At 42.9% G+C, this 24,718-nt stretch overlaps 1 protein-coding gene across 4 annotated transcripts in view; it reads right to left on the reverse strand.

The window, feature by feature from the left end:
* The window catches only part of JMJD1C (jumonji domain containing 1C), a 228,243-nt gene that overhangs the window by 81,480 nt on the left and 122,045 nt on the right, over positions 1-24,718 (reverse strand). For 2 of the 4 annotated variants that reach the window (XM_083149157.1, XM_083149158.1), the window contains exon 3: positions 311-424. In XM_083149157.1, the coding sequence (XP_083005283.1) occupies positions 311-424 (114 nt within the window). Of the gene's footprint in view, positions 1-310; positions 425-10,345; positions 10,729-24,718 lie in introns of those variants that run through there. The other 2 variants (XM_083149155.1, XM_083149156.1) reach the window with 2 other exon arrangements.

Genomic DNA, 24,718 nt, shown 5'->3' on the forward strand with positions numbered 1-24,718 from the left:
CAACATGGAGTTGTATCAAACCTCCCGAAGATGCAACCAATCAAATTCTATCATTTTATAGAATGCACCAGATAAATGACAACTTGAACCCAGTTGGTTGCTATGGAAACACTTTCACTGTGTTGTTTTTCTTTTTAGGAGGTTTGATAAATCTCTCCATAAAAGGTGCAGGGAGGTTTCTGTCCATAAGCCAGGTAGGAAACACCTAACCTGCTAGTACATGATTGCTTACTATGGGCAACAACTTAACGTTCCTTGTTAGATGTTTCAGTCAATCTACTCAGAGGTTTTAATTTCATTTGTTTCTTACCTGATAGGGCTGAAAGGCACTATCTTCAGTTGCAAATTCCAGATGTCTCTCCACTAAAAATTCTATTGCAGTAATTGAGTTGTATGCACCTTTTCCAACCAGGGGCTTGAAAGCCTGAAAAAAACAGAATAAAAATACATTTAGAAATTTGTTCACAAATCTACATTCACACAGATAGATATATCTATCTGTATCTACATAGTTATGCACACAAACATATATTTAGAGGGTGCTATTCAATTGCTTATCCCCTCCAATCACCCGTTTAAATTGATCAGAGATCACTGGGGAATATTCAATTGATGCTTTCAGTGCGCTCTCATAAGGTTTAGCCAAGTTAAGCAGCTAAATTTAAAGGTGCCCATACACGAGTAAGATTTATCTTCAGATCTGGCTGGAACAAAAACATGGTTATGGATGAGTGACAGTTTGTCAGTTTTCCAGCATTTCCAAGCAAATGGTCAACTGTCATTTGCTCTCATCCATAACCATGTTTTTGTTCCTACCAGCCAGATCTGCAGATAAATCTTACTAGTGTATGGCCACCTTAACTGGCGTGATGCGAAAACTCCTGTTTGACTGATCAAATTAGTTACTTTTTGCTCATTTCAGCTCACCACCAGAGGGGTAATGACATTGATGTGCATGCACAATATGAGTGTGCCATCGTCCGGTTTGCTGTGATGTACATAATTATAATTGAACCATACCCCAAGCATACCTATAGTATGCTAATGAAGGACGGAACAGGATTGTTCGGCCCCTCATTTACATCGCTTCAGTGTGTACCGACATTCCAGGCTCACAGGGAGTCATTCTGATATTGGAGTTGCTCCAATGTGCCCAATAAATAGTGATTTGCCTCGATGGAGAAAGTTCACTATTTCAGAATGCACAATGCATACAGAACACTGGTAATTTGAATACTACCGAAGGTAACTGGCTTATTTTAAGGAAATCACAAATGATTTAGAACAGGCATGTCCAACTTTGGCCCTCCAGCTGTTTTGAAACTACACGTCCCAGCATGCCTTGCAATAGTTTTAGCATTCACTAATAGCAAAACTGCGGCAAGGCATGATGAGGACTTGTAGTTTCACAACAGCTGAAGGGCCAAGTTTGGACATCCCCAATTAGATCTCTTGTTATGGGCATCATCCTCCTATCACCTCCACGGAGTTACCAAATAGATCAATGAAAGAAGAAAAACTGATTTTTCAAGACAAAAGGGATGAAAAGGTTTTAACACTGGTAAAATAAAAACCTTTGTATTTGATATAAAAGGAGGGGTACGGTTTTACTCACGACAGTCGGGATACAGACGGTCGTTACTCCGACACCAAATGTCTGGAGCCCAACAGGGGGATGAGCGCATTCTACCCCTATGGGGGTCGTGCACCCCCACAAGGGAAAATAGCCAGTGTAAGTCGGCATTCCGAATGTCAGGCTCTTGACAGACAGGATTCCGATGCCGGAGAAACGACCGCCAGAATCCCGTCTGTCGATGAGTCAACCAGCACCCAATGGGAGGACCTGTGGTTTCTAGATACCAAGATACAAAAAGAGGTGTTGCCATTGTATTGTCATCTCAAATTACTAACTGATAATTACCTTTAATTTTCCAAAACCACAGTAAAGAAAAGTATTATTATATAGATCCTATGGTATGATCAGTGGTTAGTTAGCTAAACGCCATGTGCAAACACAAGAAATATGCCTTAAATATAAGGGCCACAATCTTATGCCTTCAAAGGATAGGTATCAAACATGTGAAATCCTGTATATGACTGGTAGTTATGAAAACATTTATCTGGCTCAAGATACTCTTCTTATATAAAAACAAACATGGGTATTACTACATGGGTATACCAATTAGGTTGAACATTTTGTAATATTTTGGGCTGAAATACAATATGCATGGTCAAATCTGACAATTTCTAGAGGTCCAACTGTTCTTGTCACCGGTTCCGGATCAATCCTGACTCAGTTGTTGCTATTTTGAAAGACGTCCTATAATTATTGGTACCGCAATTATTTCACACAGGAAAGCGGACCATGCGCACGCAACACGTCTTGTGATTAGAAAAAAAATAAAAATTCTTATGGGGTCAATGACTTATCTGGTCTGATTAAATCCTGGAGGCAGTGACCACATACTAGTGCAATGGTTGGCTGCCTAAATAAAATAGCTTTTTTAAATAAAATAACACAACAGAATACACACTACCTTTTAGCTGTGAATTGTGATCATGGCAACAAATTGCAAGTGGAAATTATTTTTATTATTATATATTTTTTTACTTATATGCATCACAGGGATTTAATGCCTGCAATCTGAACTCTGTGTGCTTTGCTATATTGTCTTTCCTTCAAGCTGAGATAACACAAACCTGGACTTCTTAATGATTAACCAGGTTCTACCAAGCAGCTGAGGTCAACTGGCCACTGAAGGCAACAGATAAGGACGGTCATAAAATGAAAATTAACAGAGAGCATATGACAGAAGGGACAAAGTGAGTGATCTGGGTCACGTGCAGTTTTTTTCAGAAGCTTATTGTAAAGATCACTATCAGTGGTGAAAGGCTACACAACTTACCACAAAACAACAAACTCCTTACACAGTCCTGTCATAGAAAACTACACCACAAAAAAAGGGTTCCCCTCTGCACAGAGTAGATCTATTCTGCTTCTGCATGATGTTGTAACTAATACCCCTTTTACACCGCCGAAAAATCCGGGTCAGCGGCGGGTCAGACCCGGATCTTCGGCGGTGTAAATCCCTAACGCCGTGTCCCTTTACACTGGACTTCTACCCAGGTCCTGACCTGGGTAGAACACGGCTAGGACCTGGGTAGAGGGCGGTGTAAATGGGAACGCGGGGTCGGATGACCCGGCTCCCATTTACATGAATGGGGAACGTCCAACCTGCGGACCGCAGCGTCCGCAGGTTGGACGGATTGTCAGTCTGACACTGACAGCCGGCGCTGCTGTCTGCTACACTCTGCAGACAGCAGCGGCGGTGGGGGAGGGAGGGAGGTGAACAGATGCCTGTGTGCGGCATCCATTCACCTCCTGTCCAATGGCGGGGGGGTGCGCGCGGGGACTGGGGGCAGCCTAGCAGCTTACCTTAGTGCTGGGCTGCCCCCAGCAGCGTTCCGGGTACGGCGGCGTCGATCAGCGCTTGAAGATGACATCGCGCTGTCATCTTCAAGCGCCGGGAAGGGGCGGGAGGGGGGTGCGGGCGTTTAAGCCCGTCCGGTGTAAATGCCCCTAAACGTCGGGTCGCACCCGGCTTCAACCAGGGTCCAAAAAGCCGGGTGTGACCCGGCGTTTTGGTCTAAAAGGGGTATAATGCTGGGTACACACCAAAACCATTTGGCCTCAATCCTGTCAATTCCGATGCAAATTCGACCGATTGTATGTAAATTGGGCATGTTTTCAATCAGATTCCGATCCGATAAGCATCCCCACTGGTCGTTTTGGAGATCCTACCTGCTGCAGTCAGGATTTGTAATCGATCCCTTCAACTGGGTACAGATCGTGGATGGATCGTATGCAGATCATGTGCTCCAACATATCTTGAAACCATGGTATGATCTGCTCCAGATCATGATCGTTCTGGTGTGTACCCAGCATTGCGCAGGTCTGACGTTTTTGTGTGCGTACCCAAGAAGTGGCCTACAGTATAAGAAGTCCAAGAAACACGGCCACAGTCTAGGTATGCTGCCCTTACAGGGCGATTCTTTCAGGCGATTTTTCAAAATCGCCCCGTTTTTACACAGCGGGTGATAGCGATGGACGGCCCAGCAGGGTCACTACCACCCAGCCAAACAGACAGCGCAGGCAAGAATATTTTTGCCACGGCTTGGGAAGACAGGATATAGTAGCAGTTTAATCTATACATCCTGATTAAAACACGGGTTTCAGTCCAAACCCCTTTAGAAACTTCATAACCATACAGTGATAATGGAAATAACCAATACTTCAGTGATTCCCAAATTTTTTGAACACAACACCCTGGAGCAGGCATTCCCAACCAAGGCACACCAACAGCACAGGTTTTAGTGATATCCAGGCATGAACACAGGTGACTTAATTAGTACCTGAGTGATTCTGATTAATCCATCTGTGCTGAAGCCTGGATATCACTAAAACCTGCACTGTAGGTGTGCCTTGAGGACCGTGGTTGGGAATGCCTGCCCCAGAGTATCTACAATTTTCATGGCACCCCTAAGCCAAAAGTTTCTAAGCAAGTATATCAGAAAAAAAATATAAAGTTAAGTTAAGGTAAGAAAACAGGACTCACTTCTGCTTGTCTACAATTTAAATATTACATTGACCACAAATAACTTGCATTGGTCATGGACCACCAATCCAAGACACCCCAGGGAACCACTGCACAATTTGTAAAGAAATGCATCAAAGATTGGAGAAATGAGCTACTAGTAACAATGGCCACCCATTCTTTGGATTATTAAACAAATGGTCCTATATAGATAAATCTGGAGACCAAAAACAGCAACAGCCCAAACTGATTGAAATGGGCTGGATAATATTAGGCATGCCAGCAAACATGCCCACTATTGGCCTGTGTACGTGATCCTTTTCTGGGATTCACATTGCTTATTGGAAATAGCATACTCATGAGATTCAAGTAGCTACTGTATATATCTGAGAATAACATATTTAAGATAAAAGCTATATTGTAGGACTCCCAGAAACACTTTAATTCCTTACCTTCAGCCTACTAAAGGACACAATCGGGAAGTAGTAACTTTAACATACATATTTTTTAATGTTGTAGCAGTATTTTGATACCGCAATGTAGAGTAACTGTAATGCTGCTGCAAGCCATGTAAAAGTAGAGGAATAAAAACAATATTGACAGTGAAAATAGAGCTCCGAGGGGTGGTCCAAAGCCTCTCCGCTCACTACCTCAATGTGCCCATCACATGGAAGTCACAATCTGGAAAATCATGTGGATTCTGAGTTCTTATATATCAAAAGAAAATTATAGCCTGTCACCACAATTAATTTTTTGCATGGTAATGAAGTCTTAAGAGGGTTTTAACGCTGGATAAACATTAGAACTAAACATCAGTAGAGAATGCCTACAGTCTGTGAATGATGTTGTCATAGATATAAAATTGGCCTCGCAGTACAGCCTAGCCCTGCAATCATGTACAGTGACCCTCCAACAGACCTTGCACTGGCTGCAGAAACTGCTTATGTCACAGCTGGGCAAGTCAATCCAAATGCCCACCCAGTTGCAGTGTCTGCATAGAGATATTGAGCACGATTGCTTACCAAAACGACCCCTATGTGCACACAGCACTGTAGCGAACATTTGTGTCTTGCAGATATCTGTTTAGAGTTTGCATGTTTCCATTATATTTGTGTGGAGTTGCTTTAGGTGTTCTATCCTCCAAAGGTTGAAAACACTTAATTATAGGTAAAAAGGTTTCTGACTAAATTAGCCCTGGTGTGTGCCTGTCATAGGAAAATGAGAGTGAAAACTCCAATTAGGAAGGGATACAAGTGCCAGAATAAAATTGTCTAATCATATGACGCACGGTAATATGTTGGCACTATGAAAAGGATAATGTATCTAAGCTTATAATTAACTCCATTAAGAATAAAAGGTTTATAATCCTGTTATCAGATAAGTGAATGGTTAGAAAATGGAGCTATTCTATGTGCCATACAGGCATCTTCAGGAGAAATGATCAGAGTAATGACAATAATTGCTATATATAGATATATAGATCTATATATAGAAAAAAAAAAACAGGAAGAAAATGGGCGCTTCATGGTGCAGATAAAACTAATTTATTTGGAAACCAGCATTAAGGCTCCAGGTAAAGGTAATCAATTTGTTGGTACCATAAAAACAATCTCTGTGGGCTGATTACCACAGGATATAATAAATACCCGGGGCACACCGCTCCACCGCAACAGACTCCGGGACCTCAGAAAACACGATGCCGCTGATGGTGGATTGCGCCGCCGGACCTGGTACCGTCGGACAGGGAGACACGGCTCGGGAGAGAGACGCCAGGATGCAAGTAACGGGTATCACTGTATCACTGATAACATATAGTTGCATCATTGAAGCTTCACAACAGCTGGTTGGCCATAGTTTGTACATGCCTGCGCTATTCTATTTATACAATTCTATGCGGATATTGGCAGGTATATCCACAACTTAGTGGTGGTAGAATCACGAACTTGTAACCATTCAGAAATCATTTAAAAAGAAAAGATACTTTTTCGAACCATACTCTGATGAAACATTTTACAAACAGAAGCATATTCCATGGAAAAATGATTGACCATAGGTCAAAGAGTATCCTGAAGGTAATTTCAAGATACAGAATTTTGCCAACTGTAGTGGCTTTATAATCATCCAAAGGTCATATGACCAATGGCCCTGTCTGTAGATGCAGGGTATACATGAATGGAAGACTCTCGTTGCTGTCTCATATTATACAGAACAGATATTGTATAGGAAAAGCATAATCTTAATACTCAATATATATCTATATTTTAATATTAAGTGGAGCTTTTCAACACTGAATGCAATTATTATTATTAATAATTTATTTATACAGAGCCACAAGAGATATGCAGCACTCACATCAACAAGCAATACAAGAAAATGGTGACTTACAGTTCAAGACAACATAGGACAACTACAGGGTTTATAAACGAGTGCCGGATTACTGCACGACAGGAGGATGCCGCCGGTCAGTATCCTGACATCAGAATCCCAACTGCCGGTACTTTGACAGGGGGGATAGGACTCATCGGGCTGATCTCCCTTGTGGGGGTCCACAACCCCCATAGAGGGAGAATAGAACCTTTGGCGAGCAAAGCGAGTCACCGAGCCCACAAGGGGCTTCTTTGCGCTCCATCGGGATTCCATTGTAGGGATGCTGACCGTCAGGATCCCCCCTGTCGTACCGACATACCACACCCATATAAACATATCTGCATCAGCAGAAGATACTAAAATAAGTATAAGGGTGGCATAAAACCAAGGGATTAGATGCTATCAAAGCAAGTATGGAGATGGTTTAGGTAAAAGAAGGAAGGTGGAATGTCTGATAGGTAGCAGCACATGAGAAATCTTGGATGTAGGAGCGGGAGGAAGTAACCAGTTGGCAGGAGAGGCGATGAGCATTAACAGAGTGAAGAGAATGGGTGGGAGAGTAAGGGAGATAAGGTCAGAGATGTAAATGGGAAAGGAGTTGGGTGAGGGCTTTGTGAGTGAGTGTGAGAAGCTTGGATTCTATAAAAGGTAAGGGAAGCCACTGAAGGGCTTGTAAGAGAGGGGTGGTGGATGTAGTCATCTGATTAGAAAGAGAAATTGTATGCATCTACAAGCGGTAAGGCTCAACTAGTTCACAAATTATTTACTAAAATGAGTTTTTCATTGTGAGGGAAAGAACCTAGACATCCCCTCCACTACAATGGTTTATTGCCAGCTGAAAGCTCTCAAAATTCGGCCATTTTGTTCAGATGTTATGACTGCACTTAACCTAATACACACACGCACAACTATTAGCAGTTCATATAAAACACTGAAATCGTAAGAATAGCTGTGACATGCAATGTTTCTTTAGACCAGACCTGGTCAACTTGTCGCTCACCAGCTGTTAAACTACAAGTCTCAGCATGCCTTTGCAAGGCTTTGCTATTAGAGAATATTAAAACTGTGGAAAGGCATGCTGGGATGTGTAGTTTCACTTCAGCTGGAGCGCCACAGGCTGGCCAGGCCCCCTTTAGACCAATGTTTTTTGAGCAAGTCATGTCACTCCCAAAGAGATCAACTATGGCCCTCCTGACCATGTATAATTGTATAAGATCTTCCATGCGCTCTATGGGAGCAGCCAGGTACCGCCGATCCTTCCTGCACAACTGGACCCCCCCTTCCCCAATGAAGGAGGCAGCGGGTTAATCAGTAGTGAATAGTCTTCTTCCAAGTGTGACTAAGCAGACAAAGGTGGACCAGTTTTCTATTGCTCAGCTACATATCACAAGACATGGCTGACAAGTTCAAAATCAATTTTTATATACTGTCATTTTTTATTTAATTTTTACACAAACTTCACAACTATTACCCACTTTGACACCACAAGGATTTTTTTTCTAAAATGATCAGTATTTAAACATTCCAAAATTGTATTAGATTTACAGTTTGAAGGACAGCCCAATTTGTATTGAAAGTGTGAGCATTGGTTACACATCACGTCAAATGAGATCATGTTTGACATGTAGCATTGCAGGTGTTTTCTTAACACCAGAGGGTAACCGGCATAATATTGCTGGAATGGATCACATTGACATCATGTACAGGCCAAGCTCTCGTCTACTTAAATAACCCAAAACATTGACACATTGGAACAGCCCATTCTTTGCTCTCCATACACACTTGGAAGATGGCTCATCTGGTTCTTGTAGTTCCTTTATGGTTATCATTTATGCTCACAGGTAACTGAGTCCTAATGAGGATAACTCCACTTGGCTAATAATCTCATCTTGAAGCAAACAGGCTCAGAGACTCATCTGCCTGGAATGGTAATAGCGGAGGAGCTCATGAAATGCTGAATTATTTAGCATTATGTCCAAGTAGATTTTCTTTCTCTGTCATAGGTTCACTGGCTATGTCTGAGAGCTGTATTTGATGGATTCCTATGGAAAGTGCCTTAAGGTGACATTTTTCAGCAAAAGAAAGAGAATATAATGTATCGTGATATTTTAAATACCAGTGTAAAATGTGAATACCTTGATAACGACTTTGTAAATACAATGAAAGATTCTGACAGCAAAGGTTCCAACAACTATTTGCTTTGTGTACCCTGTAGGGTAATAAAGAGTGATTGAGCTTAGATGGCAAGTAGTGATATTATTGTGAAACGCGTAACATAATTGTCCCTTTGAGTCCTTTCATGACTAAAGTTCACACAATAAAAAGATCACTTCCTTTGAGTCTGTGTACTTTATTCCGGATTGTAGTGTTCTAGGACACGCAAGTATGAGTGACAAACTATGCTAAACAACCACTTCCTAACTAGAAAATGGACCAGTGATCAGGATGGGTCAACTGCAAGGAGTTTATAGTTTAATTAAGCCTGGTACTTATAAGGTTAATGCAAGCCACAATGTGATATAGGGATTCTGTTACTAAATGGTGACTTCTGAAAAACCCTCATCAACTGCAGAATTCAGAATAGCAATACTATTATGGTCAAACACACCTGGATCTGCACATAATAGTATTGAGATTTGAATTTCTGGACGTAGATCCTCTGAGGCTTTTAAAAGCAGCCTATTATAGTAAATAAACCCTGTAATATTATTAAAAAATAGAAAATTAATCATCACTTACAGCCAATCTTGTTTAATGATGCTTTAATCATCTATGTCATGAGTAGCTTTTAATTCTTAATCTCACTTCCCCCCCCCATTAATAATACCCAACTCCAATCTGTCTAGTTATTCTGCTACCTATATAAAAGTGTCAGCACAGCATCCTGTTTGGGCCTCCAGCTGCAACACATTCCATTGACATGAGTAAAAACATACAGAGCAAGCCTCCATGAAAGCCAGACACAGAACAAGTCAGCCAGTGATGCAAGCACTGTATTACATGGCACAGGAAATGCAGCTCGGAGCTGACATGTGCTCCACTCCAACATGTGAAACTAGCCTGTTCCTACCATGATCTGTACATACAGACACCTTCTCTACCAGCCAGGATACTCCAGTCTGGCCTTGCCTGTCTGTGCCCGCTCTACAGGATTACATGGGAAAGCCATTTTATCTGTATGCAGCCAGACACGGATGGGCTCATCAGACTATGCTAAACCTGAGTCACATGAACAGCGCAGGGAGAGCAGCAGATGGTCCACTGACTCCGAATCAGCGGATCACATACAGGGGCGGAAAGGGTTAACAGCGACTGTTACACTGTATCGCATCCACAGCGGCTCCGAACACCGACCTAGATCCAGATAGAACACAAGAGATTACCTGCTCTCCGGACCGGCATGCAGCCACAGGGCAGCCAGGAGGAGGGAGGGGTGCTGCGGGCACAGGGACAGAGGAGAGGGGGAGAAGCCGGATCACAAGTCCCTGCTCATTGAGATCGTGCTCTGCGCCGAGATCTGGGTCATGGTCACCAGGAGGATCGGGTCCCGGGAGGCCGCTTACATAAAGCCGGCTGCTGCAGCAAGCAAGAGGAGGAGGATGGGGGGAGATGGCTCCTAGTGACCGAGAGGGGGAGGTGGGGTCCTCCCCGCAGGCATTGCTGGGGCTTCCCGGGGAGTCGCAGTGCTGAGTGCTGCCGAGGAAGGATGGCGGATCTCGGGGTGGAGGAGGCGGAGTTGCTGCTGGAGGAGGAAGGGAGGGTGAACGCGGCTGCTCAGCCCAGGGCGAGCTCGGGGGGGCGGGATTGTGTGCAGCTAATCTGCCGTCACAGGTGCTGATGGAGTCACTTCCAGAGCAGCTCGCATTACTCATTACTCACACTGACCGGGGGCCTGGCGCTCTGTCCCTGGCTTAGGTCAGACGCATCTCACTGGCCCTGTGCTTGGGAGTCATGAGAAGCGCTGTAATGTATTGTGGTGCTCACACATTCGGATGGGTTGTACTAACACAGCATGATAATCTCTAACCCTTTCCACCGTATGTACTTAATATCAAACCCTGTATGACATACACAGTCGCGGCACAGCTCTGGGCTAGCACAGTACATAGATTTTTAGTCATGTTCAGCATAGGTACCCAACCCAACCTGGCATACACACAGGCACCATCCTCAGCACAGCACACAGATCTCTACCATATGTACTAAACCATGTATGGCAGGGATGGGGAACCTTCGGCCTTCCATCTGTTTTTGAACTACACATCCCAGCATGCACTGCGACAGATTTAGCATGGCCAAATAACAAATCTGTAAGCAGGGCATGCCTGGGATGTGTAATTCAACAACAGCTGGAGAGCCAAAAGGTCCTGCTGTATGGCATACACCAGGCATGTCCAAACTGTTCCCAGCATGCCTTACCATAGTTTTAGCATTTCCTAATAACAAAACTGTGGCAAGGCATGATGGGAATTGTAGTTTCACAACAGCTCGAGGGCCACAGTTTGGACATGCCTGGTATACACTATCACCAGCTATAGCACAGCTCTCCCAGATGTACTAAGCCAGTTGTTCCCAACCCTGGTCCTCAAGTACCCCCAACAGTGCCCGTTTTCCAGGTCTCCACACAGAATCACAAGTGACATAATTAGCTCCACCTGTGGATCTTTTAAAATGTGTCTGAATAATGAGTGCACCTGCTGGGTGACCTGGAAATGTGCACTGTTCGGGGTACTTGAGGACCAGGGTTGGGAACCACTACACTAAGCCTTGAAAAGTGATAAAATGGAGAGTGATAAACCACCAATCAGCAACTACCTGTCATTTTTCAAACCCAATTAGCAGCTGATTGGCTGGTCATTTATCACTCTCCAAGCTTAGTTCATCTGGCCCCCAGTGACTGAGCTAGCACAGTATAAGGATCTCTAGTCCTTTCCATCATATGTACCAAACCCAACCTGATATACACAGTCACCAGCCTCAGCACATCACTACCAGGGACTATACTAGCACAGCATAGGGATCTGTAGTCCTTTCCACCGTATGGACTAAACACAACAGAACATACCCATTGTTAACCTCAGAACATAACGCTCTCTAGTCCTCGTCATCATATGTATTAAACCTAACCTAGCATAGAGGTGTCACTCCGGGAGGCAATGGAGTCATCTGCTGCTGGGCTCCTGCTCCCAAGGGGGCACACCTCTTCTTCCCGCTGAGTTTGAAATAGGTTATTGACATTGCTACCCATTGTTTGCAGTGCCAGCTGATCAACTTGTGTTGATGCTTGCACTGTTGAAATACTCCATTCAATGCATTGTTAAACCCAATAAGATCCACAGGGCAACCCCATTAGAGTTCCACATGTGGTGTTCCTGCCATTTAATTGTGTGTTCTTGTAGCACAGCGGTTCTCAAACTGTGGGTCCCGACTCCTTGTTGCTGATGACATTTCTAATCTCAATCAGTGATTCAAGGAGTCTGATGCTGCCATGTATGCTGTCTGCTGACCACACATGTAATGTGATGACCTTCTGCAGTAACTTGCAGGGAAGGGTCCTGTAATTTTTTTTTATTGCCTGATGGGGTCCCAGAGCAAAATAGTTTGAGAACCCCTGTTGTAGCAAATCAGGCATGCCAGTGGATCTAGCCGGGTACACACTGGGCGATACATCGTTAACAATCTGCATGATACAGATATTGTTAATGATATATCGCACATATAGTTTAGTGCAGGCCTGGTCATCCTGTGGCTCTGTTGTGAAACTACATATCCCAGCATGCCCTGCCACAGTATTACTGTTGGAAAATGCTAACTATGTGGCAAGGCATGCTGGGATGTGTAGTTTCACACAGGAGAGCCACAGGCTGGCCGGGCTTGGTCTTGTGTGTATGTGCAATATCATTAATGATGCCCACTCCCATGTTCAAAATGAGCAATAAGTTTTAAAAAGTCATCTAGTGTGTATGGGGCTTGAGTGATTGTGAATACACATGACAAAAGAAGTAGCACAAGACTATCACAATTGCTCTGCTGCCATTGTTATGTGCCCAGCCATTCCAAGCCTATGTGGTGACGCAACCAATGGTTACAATTCATTTTTTCATGATATTTGTTTTCAAATAACCAATGTGTATGCAGTCATGCCATAGAATAACAGCATATGTTCTTGATAAAAGCGGAGTGATCCTTGATCTCATGCCAATGACAGACATACAGGAGGCAACGTTAATGCAGACAGGGTAAAAGAACAAGATCATCCAGAGATATAACAAAGACATGTTACACAACACAAGGCAATAGTAGTGCATAAATCTAGATAGTAGGCTCTGTTTCTTAAATTCAGTGCCATAGGGGACACTGGCAGCTGTGGGACCAACTAGAGGGCTAACAAGGGTCTCTCCTGTATTTTTAGCAATTTAAAACCACAAAGGCTTCTGTCTATCGACTGTTTATGTGCTATTAGAACAAATGTCAGCCATAGGTAGGGTCCCGAGAGTTCCTGTACTACAGTTTATGGAAGGATGGAATTCTGATGGTCTGAGCTGTCCTCAGTTTTGGAGTGGGCAGAGATAGAATAACCTACAGCAGCCAATCAGATCATGACCTATCCACTCTGTGATAGCATTAGTAAGGGCAGGGCTGCATGTGACATGACATGGGGTGGGGGCATGCAGTAAGTAATAGTTACATTATGCAATAGCAGGGTAGAGAGGTGAGGCTCCTTTTAAGATGGGATGTCAAAGCCCTGCTGTATATGAAACAAATTCCATGCATCCAACTTATTTCTATAATAGAGTCTATATCAGCAAAAGTAATACGTGTTACCCGAAACAGTAACAACGGAGCTTATCCTGGGGAAGTTTTTAGCACTTTTAAGTAAAGAATAGTCCTTTGGTTGCTTTGAGATGGAGAATGTAACCAGAGTAATCGTTGGAACTAACATTTTACTAGTAGGAGACTATTGAAAACTATATAGGTGGCTACTTTTTATAGAGTAATAAGGCAACAATAGTTAAAAACCTAGGACTCAGTCTTTATAGATGCAAAATTGTTGGGTCAATTTACAACAGAGAGATGCTGGCTTTTGAAATAGGCTACAAGCGGCACTCGCTGCCATAATTCCAGCTGGTTTGCCTGTATTTTTAAAGCGGCAATCTTTAAAAAGGCAAAACCAAGTTAAAGTCTTTTAAATGATTGCTGCTTTAAAAATACAGGCAGCCTCACTAGAATTACAGCAGAGCATACAGCCTGCAGGCTATTACACGAGCCTCATAGTCCATTTCCATGAGCCACAAAGACATAAGGGGACTAATACATTCCAAAGTGCCTCTAATTAATAATTGACTGTTCATATCTTTCAGGGAGATCTTAAATGAGCTGGGACATTATATTAGGACCAGCTGATTCCTAAGTGGCTCGGATTTTAGAGGTGACTTATAAGATGCTTTGATGTGAAAACGCCAGTTATAGGTCATACACCAGATCTCACTACTGGAATCAATTAAACTTTAATTCTATCTGAATAATAGTCAGTTATTTGGCGCCATAAAGAGTGAAATGGACATACAGCAAAGTTACGTAGTACCTGGTGATCATTCAGGAGAGTGACCGAAGTTCACTACTTATACACAAGTACACATAATTATAATCTGCAGATTACGTACAGCCCACAGTAGGAGGGCCCTGTGCACAAGAGCTTGTACTCTACAGGTATGTTTAGGAATATTGTGTGTAGATGTTAATTCATATTTATTTTTAACATTTCTTAGAATATTTTTATTAGCAATATCTCTTGGAGGAAAATGGATTCCATTGTTGAAGGGAGTTATTCAATTGCTTTGAGCAGTTATTGCAAATTTCTGGTGACCAGCAGAAATCCGCAGAAAGTTGGTCTTTGGGTGACCTTTATGGTAACGGGCCCGATACACTGCATGGGTTTAGTCACTTTACATTTCTAAACCCAGTGAACTTGGGCGTGACATTGCGACAAGTAAAGTGCACCGACCACACTGAAACAAGAAGTATCATTATTTAGGTGCGCATTACTTATGGGCATGCATACCCCCCCCCCCCCCCCCCTCTTTGGAACAAGAGGACGATCTAATTCCCCTTTCACACCAGAAAATGCAGGGACCCATATATAGCCCAGGGATCTTGCCGGGGAATTCTCGAGTTGGCCCCTTTCACGCCAGAAAAGTCCCTACATTTTCTGGTGTGGGGTGGAGGTAGGCAGGACACAGGAGGCGGGCACGAGGTGGGATGGCGGCAGACAGTACTCATCCCGGGGTTTCCGGTCCTCGGTGCAGGCCGGGGATCCACACAGGCGGCGGGCGCAGATGACGCAGCTCTCCGGCTGCAGTGAGGGCACCGGAGAGCTGCATCATCTTCAACCGCCGCCTGTGTGGATCCCTGGCCTGACTGCACGCACCAAGGACCGGCAACCCGGGTGAGTACCCCTACCCCTTTCACACCGGCCAGGACCCCGGGAACAACCCTGCTCCATAGCAGGGTTGAAATCCCGTCAAATTTTGGCCAACCCGGGAATTTAGGCTGGTGTGAAAGGGGTAATAGAGACATGTGCAGGTCTAGGGTTCTGAATGATTCATTTTGCAAGTTTAGGTAAAATTTAGTTAATGACATGTTGTATAAATAGAATACATTGATTTACTATTATGATGAATAACTTGTGATGCCGTTTTCCCCTTTGTATAGAAAGAACTCTAAACAAAATGTAACTCACAAGCATTCCCAAGGAACCCCGTTCCCCTGTACGCATCAGAACTCTGCAGGCTATATTACATTGATGTGTGTATAGGTCTACTTACATTAGTGTGTGTGTGTCCTATAAATTGTTAAATATATAGCTTTGTGGGGGTGTCTTTATCTCATGAAAAAGGTATAAAACGGTCATAGAATTTATAATACCTTCTGTAAACTGGAGCCACCTTCAATGCCTGGTACTATCAGTCTCCTACAGATTCCAAGTGTTTAGTGAGCTGCACTTAGCTAACAGTCTGACCTTCAATTACTATCTCGGCAGGAAGCCTGCTGAAGGCTTGTTGTGCAAGAAACACTGTGTCCTCTGCTGTACAGCAGATTGCTGAAAGCAGGGTTTTAGTGCACCATAAAAATGGATTCTCATATGTATTATAAATACGCAGAGCAAAATATTCATGCAGTGAACATTTACATGCTGCACCCAATGTACAACACATTGGAACACGGCTGAGCCAGGTAACATCTCAAACAGCTGGGTCTGTTCAATTCATGGTTGGTATACTGATGTCGAATTCCCAACTGTTTGACTGCCCAACAGTCGGGATCCCAACCAACAGGGGCTACTCTCCCTAGTGGGGTCCACGACCCCCATAGAGGGAGAATAGAACCTGCGGTGAGAATAGAACCTGCGGTGAGCGCAGGGAGCCACTGAGCCCACAAAGGGGCTTTTTTTGTGCTCGCCCCCCTGTCAGAGTACCGGTAGCCGGGTTTCCGATGTTGGTATAATGACTGTCGGAATCTCAACCGTCGGCCAGCCATACTACACCCAACAAAATGGCTGTCTTGACTGGTATCTTTCATGGGTGTGTTATGTAACCAGTGGAATTTATTACCCAAAAGGGATTAACCAACTGGTGTTAACTTCATTGTACCGTTATGTCACTATTTTCAAAGTGTTTTTTCAATTTGGTTTCCTCTTTCTTTAATAAAGTATATATTTTTGATGCTTGTAAAGAGACTTTGGTTTCTACTGGAGAAAAGAGCTGTACAAATATTATTACTGTAATTTAACATCCCATCTGTTTCTAAAGCAATCATATGATTATCATTAAAGTTCATAGGGGCCCATTTATCAAAGTACATCTGCCGTTATATATCCCCAACACCCATTTTCGGTTGTTAGCCACAAATATATAACCCCCCTCCATGTATGACAGAGCAGGTATATAGGCCCTTATTCTGGTCCGTTCGCATGGAACAGAATCTTTGCAAGGGCACCGATGGTGGGCGTATGTGTAGGGACATTTCTGCACATGTGCATACTCTGGGTGCGTGTGTCCACAGCGAACAGATTGTCGGGCGCACGCACCCAAGTGTGTGGGCAGGGGTGGAGAGGGGCATTGAGGCGGCTCATTTGCATATGGGAATGGGCAGTTTCATGGGTGTTCCCATGAGAAGCTGGGCATTTTCATGCTAATGGACCGATAAAGCTGGTTTGGGGGGGTGGGCAGCTGACATCACCGCATGTCAGCTGCCCACCCACTTCCTTCAGAGTGCACACGCACATCTAAGGTTGCTCGATGACCATGGAATGACACCGACCATGGAATGATGTGGGTGTTCCCCCGCAGGCTGCTAATGGATGTTTATGTAAAACATCCATTTGCAGTCTGTGCGTGCGAACACATGCTGCGAATAGGTGGCGGCCAGGCCACCATTCGCAAGGTGGGGTTTGGTGGACTCACAAGTGTTTTAGAACACAATAAGTTGGGGTTCTTTCACATGAAGTGGGACAATGGGTAAATGACATGGCCAGTGATATGCTAACACTGTGTGAAGCATTGGGATTTTATTCATATAATTTATGGTCTTGATCAAAATAGATGAAGCCATGTTTCCACATTTTATACACAGGGCATAGGTATTAAAAATTGTGAAAGTTCAGTCTTCTATTTTGAAAGCACTATTGAAGCGATAGTTTTAGTGTCTGAAAAACACACAAAACATGGTTGGGTGCAAATGAACAAGCCTTTCCGAGAGAATATATATATATATATATATATATATATATATATATATATATATATATATATCTATATCATGAATACCGGCACTCACTACAGAAATAAAGCTGCTCCTGTTGCCGCCCGAAAAGAGACGAAGTTATACGGCTCACAATGTAGATGTGTGTCGGTGGCACTCAGGATCAAATAAACACACGGAAACCAGCCTTATGCCAAATAAGGCTGGTTTCCGTGTGTTTATTTGATCCTGAGTGCCACCGACACACATCTATATATATATATCTATATATATATATATATATATATATATATATATATATATATATATATCTATATATATATATATATATATATATATATATATATATATATACACATATACATATACATACACACAGGATTATACACTCTGAACTGGTTCAGAAATGCAAAGTTTATAGCCCTGACGGATCGTGCAGGTGACTCACAGATGCACATTGTTCACACAGAGTTGGCTGGACTTTCACATACAGTAATTGTACCTGGGATTATAAAAAGGAAGTCCTCAACAGCGCATACATACCTCCAATTAGAAAAGTATGTTATGGGAGAGGTTCTTGGCCAAGTGACAGCCTGTAAGATAAGCATCGGATCTACAGGCCGCCTGCAAGATTACCATTACAAAAGCACGATAAATGAGAATTGTTGATTTATAGAGTTGTACAACCTTTGGACTGTAATGCACAATCACGGTCTCCATGGCAATCTGAATCTGTCTAATCCTGTCCTCCTAATAATTAGTGGCATCTCTTTACTCTCTCTCCTCTTGTGTACTTGTTATGTGTTTACTATTATTTATATGGCAAACACATTACAGAGTATATTTGGTTATTCACCTCAGACCCGGCCCTAGCAAAGCTTACACTCTATAGTGCCTACCACATATACACACACACATACAATTTATGTTTGATGTACACTTTGTGTGATTTGTTATGAAGACTGTCCAGCACTGGAAATTTTGAGGTGCCATACAAATAAACGACAATGACAAGAAAACACACAAACCATTCAGCCACCAAACGACCTGGGCATCGGCCAAACGGTACACAGCTCAGTCAGCTGATGACAGTACACAGAGGCAGATTTCATCAACAGGACATCAGATTCCTAAGAATGCTTAACATTGTTCTGGGCGCGCACACACACACACACACACACAATCAGGTCAATTAGGCCTAAATCAAACTTTAAAAGGACTTTGTTATTTGTATATTGCAATGTTTGGGTAGCTATAAAACACCCAAGCAGTGTGACCAGTGCTTATACTAGCAGTTTTTAGTCTCTTGGGCAGTGGTTCTCACCCTGTGCCTTGGGACACTTGCATAAGTGCCTTATGTTGGTGGTCCAGGACCAATTTAAATTATTTATAGTAATGGGCAAAAAACAGTACTACTGGCTGCTAATCATAATATATGTGGACAATCCTGAGCAAATCTGGTTTCTCAACCCATAACCCATTCTAGGGTACTATAATTCTAAAATGTTTGGGAACCACGTTCTCAAGGATCACAACGTATACAGAAGGCCAGATGTATCAAGCTTCAAAAATGATGAAATGGAGAGTGATAAACAGTCTATCAGTACTGTAAACATTTATACAGTTACAGCAAAATACACACCTGTTACATGGATAGAACGGTGGATATCAGCACAAAATAGACTGTATTAAAGCATATGGGTAAAAATAAAAAAAAGCGTAACTTAATTTCCTGAACCTTTACACATTTTCCTAGTGCACTGTATATACCCTGTTATGTGCAAAATCCTTCTTTTTGCTAGCATCAGAAACCTCCTAATTGCTCTAGCAACATAGTGTACCTGGTCTCCCAGGGATAGTACAGTGTAGGACAGGTGAATAATATGTGACCCAGGTCCAGCAAGCCAGCCAATTCCTCAGCTCCATGACCTTGGTCAGCAGTTGGGTCACAGACTCAGGACGGTTCCTTTCACACATGCAGAAATCCTGGGTTGATGTGCATTCATTTGCAAAAAGTTGGGATATAACTGCATGTGTGAAAAGGGTATAACACTTTTCCCCAGCATGATGTACTGGTCACTAATGACAGATTCGGGAGGACCCTATGGGGTCGAATTGGACGATATTTCCGACTGACAAACATTCTGGGCGGCATTCTTAAAAAAAATATATTTTAATACTAATTAAGATAATTTACTAAATATTATCTTTATTTCCCATAACAGAGATTAACAACCCGTAAAGGAGTGACGCTCACAACATGCATGTTCTATCTATAACTACTAGAAGGCATTCAAAATATTTCAGCACCTTTTAATTCTTGTTTTCTTAGGAACCATGGTTGCCTACCTGACCCTCTCCTTCAGGAGAAAATGCTCTGTTCCTAGACTTCCCTGGTAATGTATGATTGCAATCACCTGCGGTGACACCTTTCTTATCAATTACCTAGTTCCCCACCGGTGATGGCAATCATACATTACCAGGGAAGCCCAGGAATAGAGCATTTTCTCCCTGAAGGAGAGGGACAGGTAGGCAACCCTGTTATGAACTCTCCAAAAAAAATCAACCTAAATTGTTGTATACAAAAAAATCAAATAGCAAGGTTCTGCTGCTCCCTGGATAGTCACTTAGCAGTAACTAGATTAGATCAAATCTCCAGTGATTTGGGGGGGAGAGCGAAGGCAGCTGATCTGTTCCTCAAGTGATGTAATTAGTCTCCAGACCTCAGTTATTCTACTAGTCTTTAGGAGGCCTGCTCATTAGCATTTAAGGCCTGCAGAATGACCTAATTACACATGGGAGGCCAGCAAACAGACTATTTCCTTAACCTGTTAATGGCTGGTGAACTTTATTACTGAGCAATTACATTGTAACATTATTTGTTTATTTTACTGTTACTGTTTGAATCACAAAAACTAGGAGATAAATATATTGTAAAGATTGGTTGCTGTTGGCAACTTTTAACTGTTTAAATACTTCCTGTTACCATAGATTACTGTATTGTTCTATGTGACATAGTAGTCTTCACGCTAGACTAGTGGTTCCCATACATTTTGATTCATAGCGCTCCTGTTTTAAGTTTTGATAAAACAAAATCTGAAAAAATTAAATTAAAGTATCTCATCGTTAAGGCCCATACACTTGTGTGGGGGGAAGGGGGGGTGGCATTTATCAAGGCAGGAAGAGAGAAAAAAATAAAAGAAATGCGATTATTTTAAACTCCGATACACAAGCATGGTATTCCCATTGAGAGATCCCTTCTGCTTCTCTAGAAGCCCTGCCTCCTACTCCCAGGCACACACTTCTCGTTCTCTACACACTGGTACATATATTTGCAGATCAATTGATTTGTAGAAAAATCTACAGACAGACCGGACAGCTAGTTCTCCGTACAAGCTGTCCGATCCGTCGGGACTGGCATCACACCTGGGTGTCTGCATGTGCCCATCCATTGAGCTGTCAATCACTGGAGTAAAGGTCAGTCGGTAGATTGCCAGTACACAGCGCGATGCCCCAATATATCTTTAGATACATTGGCCATTGGATGTGTTGCACAGACATATCAGTAGTAGGCACTGGCTGATGGTCCAGCAATATAGCACTCCTTCAATCGCTGTACCATTAGCTTTGCGCACAATTTAAAAGGTGTCCGTGTACTTGGGCTCTGATTCCAACATCACATTATTTTATATGAAAGTTCGCAAGGTGCAAAATTCTAACGACTGATCTCAGTTTTTGTCTTTCTTACGTGAGCTATTAAAAATACTAGTAATATGTAATTTCAGTGGAGTTAAACATATAACATGATTAGAGTGATACATTTAAAAGTCTACAACATGCAATAAATGAACTATAATTCTGTGTAGGTGTGGCAGCAAACAGATCTCCTAGACAGCCCACACTATCACCTGCTCTGCAAGGGTAATGTGGCAGAGGCTTTACACCTCCTGACCACAGTCATAGGAGAGCAAGGGACTTTCCACTGTATACATCACAAGGCACTTCTAACCGTCAGAAAACCCAACTGATAAGGGAAAAGGACATGAACTGTGAAATAAGCACATTTTTCACAAGTTAACCCATAAAATCCATTGTCAGAATATAATACTTTCAATGTCAGAACCTTTGGACCAATTTACTACAAACAGACGATCACAAGGAACGTGATATTTGTCACTTATAGGAGGTCTTCTAAATCAAACAGCAGACATTGGGGCAGATGTATTAAGCCTTAACAAGAGATAAATCCAAGGGTGATAAAGAGATAAACATCCAGCCAATCAGCTCCTTACTTACTTTTTTTCAAACAACGGCTGTAAAGGCCGCCATACACTATGCAGCCTTTACAGCCGCAATCGGACCAAATTGCAGGTTTTGACACCCGGTCCGACCCGATGCGCGGTCCCGTGCGCATCGGGTCAGAGTCGGGACGTCGGACCAACTGAACATAAGATAAATCTTATGTGCAGCCGTGGGGACTCTGAGGACACCGGCGAGGGAGGGGGCGGGAGACGCTGGCGAGGGAGGGGGGCGGCAGGGGGAGCCGGAGCAGGGAGCTGTCATGCTCCGTCCGGGTAGGGTGGGGGGGGGGACACGCCGCTAGTAGTGCGGACGCTGCGGGGGACACAGGCAGCAGTGACATAGAGCCAGGCGGGGGGAGCCGGGAGCTGTCAGCACTGAAAAAAAAAAAAGCCCATACAATGAATGGGCAGCCTGTGATTGGCTGGGCGCTCTCTCAGCCTGTCAGCAATTGGCTGAGAGAGCGCTCAGCCAATCACAGGCTGCGAATTCATTGTATGGGCTTTTTTTTTTCAGTACTGACAGCTCCCGGCTCCCCCCGCCCGGCTCTATGTTACTGCCGCCTGTGTCCCCCGCAGCATCCGCACTACTAGCAGCGTGCGTCCTTCCCTCCAGCCGCCTTGCAGCATCCCCCGCTCGCCACCTCGATGTCCCCGGCCCCCCTGCTCGCTCCACATTGCAGCTCCCCGGGAGTTGCAAATGATACATCGCATGCGATGTATCATTTGCAAAACTTGGCACATCAAGTGCCAAATCGTGTGTCCCCCTCCCGGGGAGCTGCAGTGGGAAATCAGGTCCGACTTGTCCTTAGGACAAGTCGGACTAATGTATGGGGGCCTTTACATGGCAGTTAGCAGGTGATTGGCTGGTTGTTGATCTCTCCTTATCACCCTTGGATTTATCTCTTGTTAAAGCTTAATACATCTGCCCCATTGTCTGTATCCTATTAGCCCCAACACAACATTTCCCCATTGTTTTACTGAAGTTGTTTTTTTTTCTTTGTTAATCAGGCTATCCAATTAGGTTCACCCAATAAAAAACAAGATAGAAGTTCTATTGTTGATTGAATGTTGCCCATAGCAATCAATCAGATTCTAGCTAATATTTTCTAGAAGGTGCTAAATAAGTAGAATTCTATTGGTTGCTATGGGCAACATCCCATCTGCAATATAACTCCAATCTTAGTAAATTTATCGCTAACAATCCAAAGTTATTAGGCTTTGATAGGCTTCATTTGAAATCTTTCTATAAAACCAAATTTGAGCCTAAACATAATTAAAACATGCAAAAGTAATAACACACAAAATGAAGGAGTTAAGCTTTAGAACTGGATATGTCATTGGCATTAAACATTCGGAATAAAACCACTAGTTTAGATGCCTTTTCATTACCCTGTCTATTTCAGAGCTTTGAATAAACTAAACCTGAAGAAAAAACATATTTCTACACTAGCTGAAATACATTAGGATAAATGAATGTTGAGGGAGAAGCTTGATGCTAGGCAGACTTAGCACCTCTCTCATCTTAATCACCATATACTGTATCTTTGTTGTGTGTGTGATTTACTGCATTGGTTTAGCTTACTTAAAGACCACAAGCAACAAGAATATAGAAGAACACAAGGTATTCTCTTACACTAGGCTATTTTTTTTTCTTTTTTACAGATGTAACTGTGTTGTGTTTGTAGTCATAACACATTTTAAAAACACACATTTATTTGGTTTAACCAGCCAACCCTGCTTCTACCCCTTCTGTGTCGCCTCTGTCTGCCGCTTCCCTTTAGAATGTAAGCTCTCATGAGCAGGGCCCCCTTCTCTCTTATATTATTTTTACTCCATCTTCCTCTCAACTGCACCTAACCATAGGTCTCTGTAACCCGAATAAATATTTCAGTGTCCTGTCCCCTGATGCAACGGTCTGTGTTTACCATGTACTTGGCAAAATTGGCATCCACAGTAATACTACAACAGCCACCTGGCATTTTAAAATTCTGGGTCATTTTGCTGGGTGCAGCCAGACCCCATTCACACCACCTGCAAATGTATTAATTTATTTATTAACAGTTTCTTATATAGCGCACACATATTCCACAGCGCTTTACAGAGAATATTTGAACATTTGAACAATCTATATTCCCTACCACATGTACACGCACACACAGACATTCTAGGGTTCATTTTTGGGAGCCAATTAACCTACCAGTATATTTTTGGACTGTGGGAGGAAACCGGAGTAAACGGACTGGGTGAAATCTTCTCGACCCGCTAACTTTCTGAAAAACCCGGGTTTTTCTGTGGTGTGAAAGGATCACCACGGGTCTTAAATCTCGGCACGAGTGCCAGGATTTAAGACCCTTTCACACGACCAAAAAAACCTGGGTTCTGCAAATTACCAGGTTGAAAAGCTTTAACCTGGTAATTTGATTATTAGTGTGAAAGGGGTATTGGTAGTTTTCTTGATTTGCTCATTTTTTTATGTATTCATAATAAACAATGATAATAAAAGTGGCAAGTCTGTCAGCAGAGGACTTGGGTGATTTGTCCTACGCTTATTCTGCACGTACTACACTGCAAAACCCTTGTGGAACCATTTAAATTCAATACATGAGCCACATTTATTTATAGAGAAAAACAAGGAAGCATGGGTGCCTCCACCATGTATACTACAACAAATAGTAAAGCACCCAGTATTTTTTT

Source organism: Crinia signifera, chromosome 6 (genome assembly GCF_055691185.1).
Source record: "Crinia signifera chromosome 6, ASM5569118v1, whole genome shotgun sequence".
Lineage (NCBI taxonomy): Eukaryota > Metazoa > Chordata > Amphibia > Anura > Myobatrachidae > Crinia > Crinia signifera.